This window comes from Eleutherodactylus coqui, chromosome 7 (assembly GCF_035609145.1).
Source record: "Eleutherodactylus coqui strain aEleCoq1 chromosome 7, aEleCoq1.hap1, whole genome shotgun sequence".
NCBI classification, from domain to species: Eukaryota; Metazoa; Chordata; class Amphibia; order Anura; family Eleutherodactylidae; genus Eleutherodactylus; species Eleutherodactylus coqui.
Window position 1 is genome coordinate 159722513 of NC_089843.1, and position 12769 is coordinate 159735281.

At 41.9% G+C, this 12769-nt stretch overlaps 1 protein-coding gene across 2 annotated transcripts in view; it reads right to left on the reverse strand.

The window, feature by feature from the left end:
- The window catches only part of PDE5A (phosphodiesterase 5A), a 152766-nt gene that overhangs the window by 64132 nt on the left and 75865 nt on the right, over positions 1 to 12769 (reverse strand). The window contains exons 8-11 of one of the 2 annotated variants that reach the window (XM_066573894.1): positions 9073 to 9181; positions 5749 to 5833; positions 3395 to 3570; positions 609 to 659 (exon numbers count right to left, since the gene is read on the reverse strand). In XM_066573894.1, coding sequence (XP_066429991.1) covers positions 609 to 659; positions 3395 to 3570; positions 5749 to 5833; positions 9073 to 9181 — 421 coding nt within the window. Of the gene's footprint in view, positions 1 to 599; positions 660 to 3394; positions 3571 to 5748; positions 5834 to 9072; positions 9182 to 12769 lie in introns of both variants that reach the window. The other variant, XM_066573892.1, reaches the window with a different exon arrangement.

A 12769-nucleotide genomic window follows, 5' to 3' on the forward strand; every position in this document is an offset into this window, starting at 1 on the left:
CTTCACTGAGGATGAAGGATCTTTTATGGTGTCACCGTCATGTGATCAGGGGCGGAGAATGTAAGTCACTCACAAACCCACTCACTCACACTCACTCACGCACAAACAGACAGGTTGTCGTTAGTAGTTTGACAGTGCACCAAATGCCTCAAAACAGTTTTGCAAATCATTTGCAGACTATGCTGTGAAAGTCAAACTATGTTTTTCCGACAATCACTGAAATGTAATACGTATGGAAAAAGTGGAGCAAGGGATCTGAAAAATATTGAAAAAAATGTTTGCAATCATAATTGGATCACGAGTCAGATTTTCCCCACAGAGTATAAGTGCCGGTATAAGCCCCTATGGGACTCACATGCATGCAGAAAGCCAATGCATTTCTATATAGTCTTGCCATGTCATTTTAGGTGCAAAATACAAAAGTGGGGTCTAAAGCATTAAAAGCAATTTTGAATCGAGTAATGGCAGAAATATAGCGCAGTACGAATCTCTCATAATGTTAACTAATGCTAAAACATCCTGGAAGCATTTGACTTTTACATGCAAATACACAAGAATGTACAGAATGGTTTTGATAAGAGAAATAAAAGTGTTTTTACCGCTGTTACCTGCAGCTCCATGGTTTCCTCTTCTGCAGCAGATGCATGATATGAGAGAATCTGCAATACACAATGCAAAAGTTAATCACAGGTTCAATGAGATCAAATGTTTTTTCTTATAAAAAGACTGTGGTAACTGTTGCTGCATTGGAGAAGACCCTTTTACAGCGGCTAAGCCTTGAAGAAGGTCAATTACTCAGAGATCAAAGAGATACCAAACCTACCGCATGTTAAAAATACAAGTCTTCCAAGGACTAGGAAAGCTGGTATTTTTTTATCGTTAAGGCTTTCCCTCACAAGGAAAGACTCTGCTAGTTTTATCTCACCTGACATAATAAAATCATTTGAAACAGAAGCAAATGGGCCAAATAGTTTATGATCAGCATTTAAAATCACCAAGCAAGATCCTGTATACTAAACCCTGCAGCCTAGGGCTACACCTAGATTTTTTTTATTGCGCACTACAAAATCAAAAAAGTCACAGTGAAATCACTATCAGAGGATGCACTGAACAGCTTGACGATCTCATCAAATCACTTGTCAAGCAAATCGATAACAATTTCCTTTTTCCAATCACTGTCATGGTGTTTTGAATCCCCTCCCATCCGTACTATTACATTTCCAGCAGAAAGGTAGTTAGGGCAACCCACAGTAATAGTATTTTGCAGTGATGGCGGGGGTACAGAAACTCATGGAGATGTTGGGCGGTAAAGTGTCAAAGGGAGTGCCCCCCACCACTAGTAATATCTATCATTTAACAGCCTGGCTGTTTCACCCCTTAGATGCCATTGTAAATGCTGACCGCTGCATCTAAGTGGTTGTAAAGCAGAAGACCCATACCTCTGTTATGTGATAGCAGTGTGCTGCTGAGTTGCTATGAGCTAGGTCCTTGGCTGCAGCAGCTTGTGATGTCCCATATACAGGCGGACTGCAACCTGTAAATAAACTCCGGGCACGGAGGATCGAGAAGCAACGCGGGAGTTACAGGGAGCCAGGAGAGGTGAATAAAAGCCGATTTGTTGTTTTAACCCATGGATAGCCTGTTTATATTAAAACTGTATAACTCAGACAACTCCTTTTAACTATTGCACTGACATATTTTAATCTTCCTTTCTGCCGATTCGGGGAACTAACTGAACGTCCACTTATGTTGCCTACACAACTCAGGGGCCTTTGCAGCTTGGTGTGTATGACTATGCATACATCAAAAGCTGCATCCTTGGTGGTGAACGGTGCATGTGCCTGGGTAGAACATTCGTGCATGCATAGCTGTCCGCTTGCAAAGCTGTGGCTGCATGCATTCCACGGACTACACACCTCAATGTCATCCACAGAATAGATGCAACTTCAGCTTTGCTAGCAGGCATCGGGTACTGCCAAGGAAGCAAGCATGATAGTCATATCCTCTGATTCAGGGCTTCAGCTTCTATCAGCCCATAACTTCATAATAACTAAGAGATTCCCTTTAACTGGTTCTGGGCCAACCACTGTACGTTGAAAATATTGTAACTGGAGACTAACTCAATGGGCCCATTTAGACACAACGATTATCGCTCAAAATTCACTCAAAAGCTGTCTTTTGAGCGATAATCGTTGTGTCTAACTGTACTAACATTGTGCAGTTTTCGTTAAGCTGGCGCTGATCGACGTCGCTGAAAGATCAGCGATCAGTTATTAGGGATTCACAGCGGGATACAGCTGATACTATTGTTTCAGCTGTATCTTTCTCCCTGAAGACAGACGGGGTATGAAGAACAGAGCTGTCCATCTGTGTTCTTCATACCCCCCTCCGAGTGGTCGGCTGTATAACAGCCAGGCGCTCCGAGCAGAGAACAGCTGGATGCAGAAGACAAGCGGCCCTGCTTGTCTTCTGCATCCCCCGCTCGGAGCACGTTTGAGCGATCACCTTGCGCTGTAAATGGATACAACGATTATTGCTCAAAACATATCTTTTGAGCAATAATTGTTGTGTCTAAATGGGCCTAATGAAAGCTTAGTAACTGATTCCGAATTTTTTAAAAAAAATGAAGATTTAAGACAAGTCAAACATTCTAATACAGGTAAATAACTTTCTCTGTAGAAGACAGAAGCTTCTTCAGAATCCTGTACAGTACACACAGGGCACCATAAAATTAAATAAAAGGAGCCATTCTCACTAAGTGTCGAAAGAAGAAGCTCATGTTGAAACAGGTAATGAGCAGTACAAGAAATGTAGTACCAGTCTGTGCTGTAGAGAGAAGCTACCGGACAGCAAATCAGTGCATGCCCTTCAGTAATTCAAGTGTTTTACCAGGTAAATGGCCATTTTGATTGGTTGGATCTGCCATGTGCCTCATGTTGGCATAGTCAATACCACTGTATATTAAATGTGGTTTTAAGGTTACCATGGCCCAATGTAACTCGATGGCCCACTGCATATGACTTACCCCTTTAGTAGGACACAAAATTATGAACTGAAGAAAATGATAAGTTTAAAACCAATTAGTTTGCCTATTTTTGTTTAAAACAGTTTTCTGCTATGTATTACCCTGCAGGGAATCCTTACTGTCTTGTTGAGAAATGCTGCCTTACAAGTTTAATATCAGGCATCAGAGAAAGTAGTTTCTGTCGCAAACAACAGATGGGTGTCTGGAATATTTATTAAAGCCAACTTTCTATTGAGCAGAAGAAGAGACGTGTAAATCCTTGAGGAGGGTGTTTGAGAGCTAGTGTTTGACAATAATTATTTAATGCTTGAACAAGATGTTAGAATGGCAGTCGGCTGCCAAGAAACAATCCTTTTATTGTGGACTCACCTCTAATGTCACCATCTGTTTGGCCATGGCTCTCTCCACAACTTCATACATCTGGGTGTTCTGGATCCCCAAGCCACAGAAAATCGCAAAGGCTTCCAGAAATTGCTCATCGTTTCTGTTGAAGGCCTTGATTTTGCCAGAGCTTTCATCCACCTTGTTTACAAGTTGGCAAACTCCTATGATAAATGTATCACTGGGGACATTAATGCATTCAAGAATGCTACTTTGGATATAAAATATAAAACTAAAAACCCTAGTTTGCACAAAGTTATGAATTAATATGTATAAATTAATTAATCTGGCACAGTTAGTTGTGCTGTAACATTTGCCAATTAGACAGGGATGCATTTCAAGAAAGGAACAAGAAAACTCTTAGTCATGATTTAGGCAGGGCTGGAATTGGCCTGACAACAGCCTGGGCATAAAGAAGCACAACAGCCTACTCAGCTGTGATCAAGATTTAGGTCTTTTTTTCAGGCTCATGATATCATCCGCTGATTAGGGAGCTTGTAATCGTCTAGTTATCAGACCTCTATTAGCCAAGCAATGTACTAGTAGTCAAGACAGTGAGCTCCATTTCACCTTCATATAATTGCTTTGTATTTCAATATGCTTTATTCTTTTTTTCTCATGGAGGTTTTCTGAAAAAAATATATATGAAATACCAATTTTTGCCATGATCCATGCTTATTATTTGACCTATGTCCTGAAAATATTTCCAATCTGGTACTTTATACAAAGGACCACCAGTATAGTAGGGTTAATTGGTTTTAACAACCACTTAAACCTTTTAGTGGCACACCCGGAAAATCTCTGGGGCTTGCTGCACTGACCATGCAGTTAAACCCTGGAAGATTTCCGTGGACAGCTCTAGTGCTGAAATGTGCAGAGCACTGAGCTGTCATTTGAAATCTTCCGCGGTTTTTATTGCATCGTTGACTTATTTAAAAAACCTACCCTGTGGGACATGACATGGTAATAATAAACCTGCCAGTGAAGGGGTTAATTGAATATTGCTTACATTCCCTAAAGGCCCATTTACACGCAACAATTGTTGCTTAAAATTAGTTGAAATGACCACTGATGAGCTATAATTGTTATGTGAAAAAGCGGCCATCGTGCACTTTTTGTCTGAATGATGAATTTGAGGTGAGCTTAAATGGGCCTTACGAACAAGATATTTGGACATGCGCAGAGTCTATCAGATATGAGGCCTCACCTCACAATTAAGAATGGCTGTATAAAGCCTCATTGGTCAATTTGTAAAGGATATCATGTAGCATCATCCATGTTCATTTCAGACAAATTCGGGCTGAGTCCATGATGGAATGGGACAGATGAAGTCTACCCTTGAACTCTGGGGTTAATGAATTAATAAACAAGACTCCCCAAAGATTGCTGACTTCATATCATGGATGCTAAGTAAGATATTGTTTAGCTTTTCCATATTTTGTTGATATACTATTTGCATATTGGATGATATCTCTTGATTAGAGATGAGCGAGCATACTCGCTAAGGACAATTATTCGAGCGAGCATTGCCCTTAGCGAGTACTTGCCCGCTCGGAAGAAAAGATTCGGGTGCCGGCGGGTGGGCGAGAGCGGGGAGGAACGGAGGGGAGATCTCTCTCTCCCTCTCTTCCCCCCGCTCCACCTTGCTCACTGACGCAACTCACCACTCACCCGTGACAGCACCCGAGTCTTTTCTTCCGAGCGGGCAGGTACTCGCTAAGGACAATACTCGCTCGAGTAATTGTCCTTAGCGAGTATGCTCGCTCATCTCTACTCTTGATATCTTGTATTTTCGCTTTAACTAAACTTTGATACTTAAGGGCCATTTAAATGGGATGGTTATCGTGCAAAATTCATTCAAAAGAACAAATTTGCGCGATAATCATTGCATCTAAATGCACAGCCACAGCTATCCGTTTACAGTTTGTTGGCCGCTCACTTTCAACCAGCATGAAAATTATTGCTGGATCGCTGCCTTCTAACTTAGTGTAAACGCTTCCCACTCAGTGCTTCACAAAGAAGTGAAGCCCTGAGTGAGAACCCAGCGGTGATCTGCTTGTCTAAACACTCTGCACAAGTGTTAAGAGCCTGGCGGTAACGTCAGCGCACGTGCAGTGGTGTAGACAACTGTCGTCCCGTCTAAATGGGACATTGGCCTGTATGTGTGAACCTATTCATACTCACTTCTTAGAACTCACCGTAAAAGACCAAAGTGCACAAGGAGTCACGCAAAACACAACTAATGTTCTACTTTCAGACCCAATTGTATTTTATTTTGTTTGTACAAAAATATATATTTCCTACAATATTTTCTTATAAACAAGCAGATCTAACATAAATACCTATCACCTTATTCTTCTTTCCATTCTTAATCGGTGTGCACAGCAGACTTTGAATTTTTTTGCTGTTATTTTCTTCATTTTCATCCTGTCAAGAAAGTTGAATTTTCAGGCTATAGAATGCCACAAAATATCCAAGTGATACATAACTGCTTCCTCTCTTGACAAATAGTTAATCTAGAAAAATAGAGTTTTGCAGTCTTGGAAATAAAAAGTTGCAATCTTCATTTTGGGCCCATTCACACCTGCGTTCAGGGCTCCAGTCACAACTGCAGAAAAATGGGATTCAAACAGGAATAAAGGTCTCAGTTTTTATCCACATTGATTTCAATGGGGTCTCAAAAAAACAAAAGGCAAACAGAAAGCTTTCAGTCTGCTTCCATTCCGTAAGGATTCTGCTGTTCTACAGGAACAATTAGTACGGCGCACTGTGTTATTTGTTCCCGTAAAGAAAACAAAACCCAACTGAATGGAAGCAGACTGAAAGCTGTCTGTTTTTTTTTTAAAACCATTGGAAATCAATGGGGAAAAAAAACGGAAATGTTTAAATCCATTTTTCTGCTCCAAAAACGAACCATTAAAATGGATTTGCGGCAGAAGCCCTAAATGTAGGTGTAAAACGGCCCTTATTAAACTGATATTATGCAAATCTAATATAAATAAGCCCACATGCCTTTTCTTGCCCCGCACTTTGACCCCTTTGCTTTAACTTTGGTGTATGATGTTGGTGTCATTAGATGACACACAGGCTCACCGATGCCGTAAAATCATCAAATGTGAGTTTATTACATTCAGGGACCTGTCAGGCGGGTTGAAAGTTACAATGTTAAGTCTATGGGCGGCGCTGCTGTGCTTTAGACATGCGCTGGAATGAGTGAAGCGTTGCTAAGCAACACAGTATACACTGCTAAGCTGCACCATACACTGCCCAACCACCAGGGTGCCCATATAATGCCTGCAGTAATGCACCCACTCAGCTGCTGTCCCTCCCTCGCCGGTCACCTCACAGCTGTGACTCTTCACGAACAGCAGGGAACAGAGCACTGGGAGGGATGGCTGCCGCACAGGCTCTATGACTAGCTGCTCCACGGCCCTGCATGGCGCTTACATGGACACTTCCTAGCTAGCGCTAGAAAGTAGAAAGTCAGTGTCGCGGAGGAATTAAGGGGAGCGGCCAGTCTGCGCTACTAGTTTCTTATAGCCAGTGTTAATGAGTGCTACAGTCACTCTCTGACACAGAACAGCCACCGCCTGTGCTGCCCGTTCGACTCACCTTTCCCTGTGAAAGCCATGCTGAAATTAAGCCTAAAACTGTTTGGCTGTTGGCTAAGCCTCAACCAATCAGTGATAGGCTTGTTCTATCTCTCCCCCGCTCACTCCCACTCACCCCCGCTGCCCCCCCTGCATTTGCTTGGACGAGTATGCAGTTACTCGAGAAGAGTGATGCTTGCTCGAGTAACTGCCTTAACCGAGCATGATCACTCATCTCTAGTCAGAGAATTTCAGCAGCATAGGACATGCTGCAATTTTCCACATGAACCATCAGTCCATGGTAAAAAAAATTGCAGATGTGAATACACATCTAATGGGTCTGAATTCTGTCAGTTTCAAACTTGGACAGAACTTGGATGTTAAAATCGTTTGTTAATAAGTTCTAAGGCTCAGTTTTAAATCACATACTTATTTTCAGCATGTGGCACAAACTTTATGAATCCAATGAATGGCTGAGCGCTGCCTGTGACCGGCTGAGCACTCAGCCAATCAGACAAGCAATTTCAAGAGACGTGGATTTTTAAATCACCGTCCAGGGAAAAGTGCTTTAGATCAGTGCCGGAACTGCAGAGAGAAGACACGCCGGAGCCCGGACAGCGCTGCTAGGTGAGTAATATATATATATATTTTTTTTTCTACACCTAGGGATGATTTTCAGGGAAGGGCTTATATATAAAGCCCTTCCCCGAAAATCACTGTGGTGGGTGCCGGCATCCTATTGCCTTCAATGGGGCCGGCGGAAGCAGCACTACCCCCATTGATGGCAATGCAAGAACATTGCGTTCTTTTGCCACAGCTGTGACAGGAGATTCCTTCATCCCCGCGGGGAGTCCTCTTGTCACTGAACACTGTTCTGTCACAGTGTTCAGTGATGAGGGGACTCCCCACAGGGATTTTTTACGCGCAGCACTGACCTTCCCGGCGCACGGATGTCCTATCTTTTGCAGGTGTGAGTATTTTGCACCTGTAAAAGACGAACATGTGAATACTACCATAGGAAACCAATGGTTCTATCGCTCGTCTGACTTCGCCCTAAAGCTAGCGAGTAACTAGAGAGTAGCAATAATTCTTATTGTGCAAGACTAAAACTATTGTACAGTAACTAAAATAGCTGACATACATACATGGCCCAAATCACTACAAAGTATTCATCAGCACAGCACAAGCTAACTGCAAACAACAATAGCACAAAAGTGACAACAAACTTCTTACATTCCTAATGAATGACACATACATTCTTCAGCATCTTCTGGTCTCGGAATTTGCATTGCTATTGGGATCACTAAAGAATCAAACTGCCCTTGTTTCTCCTCTCCATTTCATGCTTACACTGATCATATGGGCTGCCGTTCCGTCTTTTGATCTTACATATTCCCTATGATGTGTTGTCCAAATAAACAGCTATGTTATGTGGCTGTCCGACCAAGTGCAGGACCACGGTGTGCGGTCTGCTATACCCAAGTGGAAGCTCCCAAAGACAGAAAGTCACCCACTTAAATTACCTTCTTATTCTAGTTTTCCTATTTTTCCCCAACATTGAATTTGGGCTGTAAGATAAAATATGGTGAATTTATTAGCAAAAAAAAGCTATCTGCCGGAAGGACCAACTTTTATCAAAGTGATAAAAGATAGTAACTATTCAAATCTGTCTAGTTTGTTTTTCCTCAGCATCGGATTATATAGCCTATAAAACGGCTTTGTAAAGGCTGCAAGCGGGATTCTGGAACGTATTTCCTTAAAACCATGCATCGTGCCTTTCCTCTGTCACTATTCCTGGAAGTGTAGAAATAAAATGACAACTGGGTGTTACAATTCTCCTTGTCAACCGTGTGTCCCCATGTGTCCCCCAGCAAGGATCTGACTGCGTGAGGCTGTGCAGGACACATCGCCTACTGCTAACATTCAGGTGGCTATTCATTCTGAACTTTCTTGGAGGAAGAAGAGAGGAACAGCACAATGCAGAGTTCTAAGAATTACTAAAACAGACATATCAAGAGTGCCCAATATGGTTACATTTTGCTGCAGTAGTAAATCTTGAATTTTAATTTTACTTACTCTCCATGAAAATCTTTTGTCCTTACTCACGTTCGGCATGTTGAGAGGTTCCATGGTGTTTGCCACATACTGGGCATACATGTAATTAATTTTGCTTACATCATAATCTCTGTATAAAAACACAGTTAGTTAATATTAGTAAACAAGAACATCAATATAGAAAATAAGAGTTAGGGCTCGTTCACGCCTTTGTTAGAGCTCCGTTAGGGCTTTCTGTCTCTCTGTTTCATTTTTAGAGCAGAGATACAAAATTAAAATGGAATTCAATGTTTTACGTTTTTTTTCCACATTGATTGTAATGGTTTAAAAAAAAAAAAAAAATGGAAATCATTCATTGCTGTTACCTACATGTATGGTGGAATTGTTTGGTAATGCTATCTTTCTGGAAGGCGTTCTTTGAACTATTTAATATGGTATGCGAGAGTTCTATCTCCCCTGCCTGAGATGGCCTTACTGTCCTTGCTCCCGGGTCTTATCTCCAATGGGAAATAAGGGTTGTTAAGTCACTATACAGGGGACACAAAAAGTTTGATTCCCAGATACTGGAAATGCAGTATTATTCCTTACAGGATGGAATTCACAAGCTACCTTAACCGTATCATATGAATTGAGGAGTTGATTTCTATAGACAGCAGGGGTGCCCCTAGTATGAGGCCATATGAGCTTCCTGCCTCAAGCCGCAGCACCCTCTAGAAGAAAGGGAGCACGGCAGCCAAATAAGATGACATAGGCTTACCGATGCTGCTTGCTTGACTTTCATCTCTGCTAAGATCAGCCGTCTGTCCCTGCAGTAGAAGGTCAGTGCCGCGGAGGAATAATGGGAGCGGCCAGTCTGCGCTACTAGTTTCTTATAGCCAGTGTTAATGAGTGCTACAGTCACTCTCTGACACAGAACAGCCACCGCCTGTGCTGCCCGTTTGACTCACCTTTCCCTGTGAAAGCCATGCTGAAATTAAGCCTAAAACTGTTTGGCTGTTGGCTAAGCCTCAACCAATCAGTGATAGGCTTGTTCTAGCTTCGCCCCTGACTTCACAGCGTAGTGAAAAACAGACATTGTTTTCTGTGATCAGACTGCAGTGTGTGCGCTCTCCCATAGAAGTCTACACAGCGACCTCAGAGTAGTCACAGTGCCGTGCGGCGAATGGTCTTCAGCGGGTGACAGCAGGAACAAGGAAGCCAGTGGGTATAAAAATACAAAACTGGGCTCCTTGTCACTTCCCCTAATGACACCATAATTTAGTTAATCTGAAGAAATTTGCAGCATTTCTTCTATGTGTAAGCATACCCTCATGATTCCCGTTAGGCACCAGAGAGTTCACCCCTGTAGATAGAGACGCCTATGACTCATTTACCAACGCTTGGTACTATGGATCCCCTTTCCAATCTGCTATAGCCATACATGTTTGAATCCAAGAAGGTATTCCACTATGGCTAACATCACTTCTTGATACATTTTAATGTCCCTTTGTTCCTACATTCCTTCCTTCCTTCTCTACCGCAGACTGCACTATTTGTTCCATTTATAAAAGAATACTTAACGAAAGCAACCTGAAAGCTTGCCATTTTTTTGTTAACCCATTGACATCAATGGAAAAAAACCTGAAATATTCAATTTCATTTTAATTCTGTTTTTCTGCTCCAAAAATGGAACAGAGGGATGAAGAACTCTAATGGAGCCGTGACATAGTTGTGAACAAGCCTTACTTTCAAAACACAATAGAGTGATGCATGAAGCAGGTTTCAGGACATGATGGAGCCAACAGTTACCAAAAATATCTATGTGTTACTTAAGAATACAGAAATGTATATAATACCAGTGTGAGAGTACGTACATGACCTGACCTTCCCTCTACTGTTATTCAATGCTATCTGCACTAACTCCATCCTAGGAATAGTACTAGTTGCAAGCTATAAGATAACAACATTAACAAAACAGTATTAACGACACTTTGCAACAGTTAGTTCCGTCACAAGGAAATATAGTTCACATAATACAATACACAGCCCTTTTAGCAAAGGTTATATCTTCACTACTAGCAATACAATATATCTGAACTCAGTGCCTCTATTGCAAGAGCTCACATCACAATTAGTCACAGTCCAGAACTCATGAGCAATGTCCCTTTGATTGGTAACCGTTGCAGAGTTTTCCTATATAACAGTCCCAGTCAGTGTGCATACTATTAACATTGAGGCTGACCCCACTTACAATTTATCGCTTGAAGGAGGAATCGTTGTTGTCTCAACGTCCCCTGTAGATGATTTCCAGTAGTTTTGCCCAGTACACCAAGTAACACCTGCAGCTGCTGCACCTTGTGGCCGTCACCTAGTGTAGTCCCACAGTGAGCGCCCAACCGCTCTCTCTTTCTCTAGTTACTGGGCCTCTCCAGCGTCTGGAGCTCTATCCCTCTGCAAGCAGTTCTATATAAGTCGCTGTGCCTGCACTTGAGATAACAGTGCAGTCACAGCGTAGTCAGGAGCTCATTGTTTAACTATGCAGTTAGTTAGCTGAAGACAGATTTCTCAGCACTGTCTACTCCTAGGAATGTACATTATAAGATGATAAAGCATTGCACAAATACTTATAATCACCAATTCTACATGTAAGTGCGGCTACTCTTCAAAGGATTGACACTCCTCTGCCTTTTTACAGGAAGGGAAGTCTTTACCAGAAATTAGATTACATTAACAGATGATTTCTATACAGTAAGATACTTAACATCTCAAGCAAAAGCATCATACAGAACAAGCCACGAACTTGAAACATCTTGCTATGAAGATCTAACAAATAGGTTCTCTTTGAAAAGGACCTTCAGGAGATTTGAGAAGCTTCACACAATAATTGTGCTGCCCTAGATAACTTGTTTCAGCATCTGTATGTCTTCCCCTCCCTGCTTATCTTGCAGTTTTAACAAAACCTCCAATGAATAGTCGGAGATGTTTTTCAATAGCTAATAATTGAGGGCAATTACATTGCGTCAGCAAAAAGCCTGAACATTCCCAGTAAGTGGGATTTGCAAAGGCTGGTAATGATATTTTTCTTGTTTGAAAGATCAAGTTTTTAGTTCTCTTATTGACAACTAGACCTGCACGTCCCGTAATGCTGGGACAACGACTTGAATTGGACTTTTGAAAATGTAAGTTTACAAACACTTTCATAAAGATTTTATAGTTTTAGACTTATCTATGTCTCCACGATTGCTAGGGTAATATATATCAATCAGCCACAACCTCAGAACCGCCTGCCTGATATTGGGAGGCATGGACTCCATAAAACCTCTGAGAGTGTACTATGGTATCCAGTACCAAGATGTTTGCAGTAGATCCTTTGGCTGCTTTAAACTATGAGGTGGGTCCTCCACAGATTAGAGTTATTCTAGCATATCCCATAAATTATCATTTAGAGTGAGAACTAGGGAATTAGGAAACAAAATCTTGAATTTTTTGTCACGTTCCTTAAGCCATTCCTGAACAATTTTTGCAGTGTGGCAGGGCCCATTATCCTGCTAAAAGACTCCACTGCTATTAGGGAATACTGTTGCCTGAAGGGGTGTACTTGGTGTGCAGCCACTGGCGTAACTATAGGGGATGCGGTTGCACCTGGGCCCAGGAGCCTTAGGGGGCCCATAAGGCCTCTCTTCTCCATATAGGGCGCCCAGTACTATGAATAAAGCATTATAGTTGGGGGCCCTGTTAC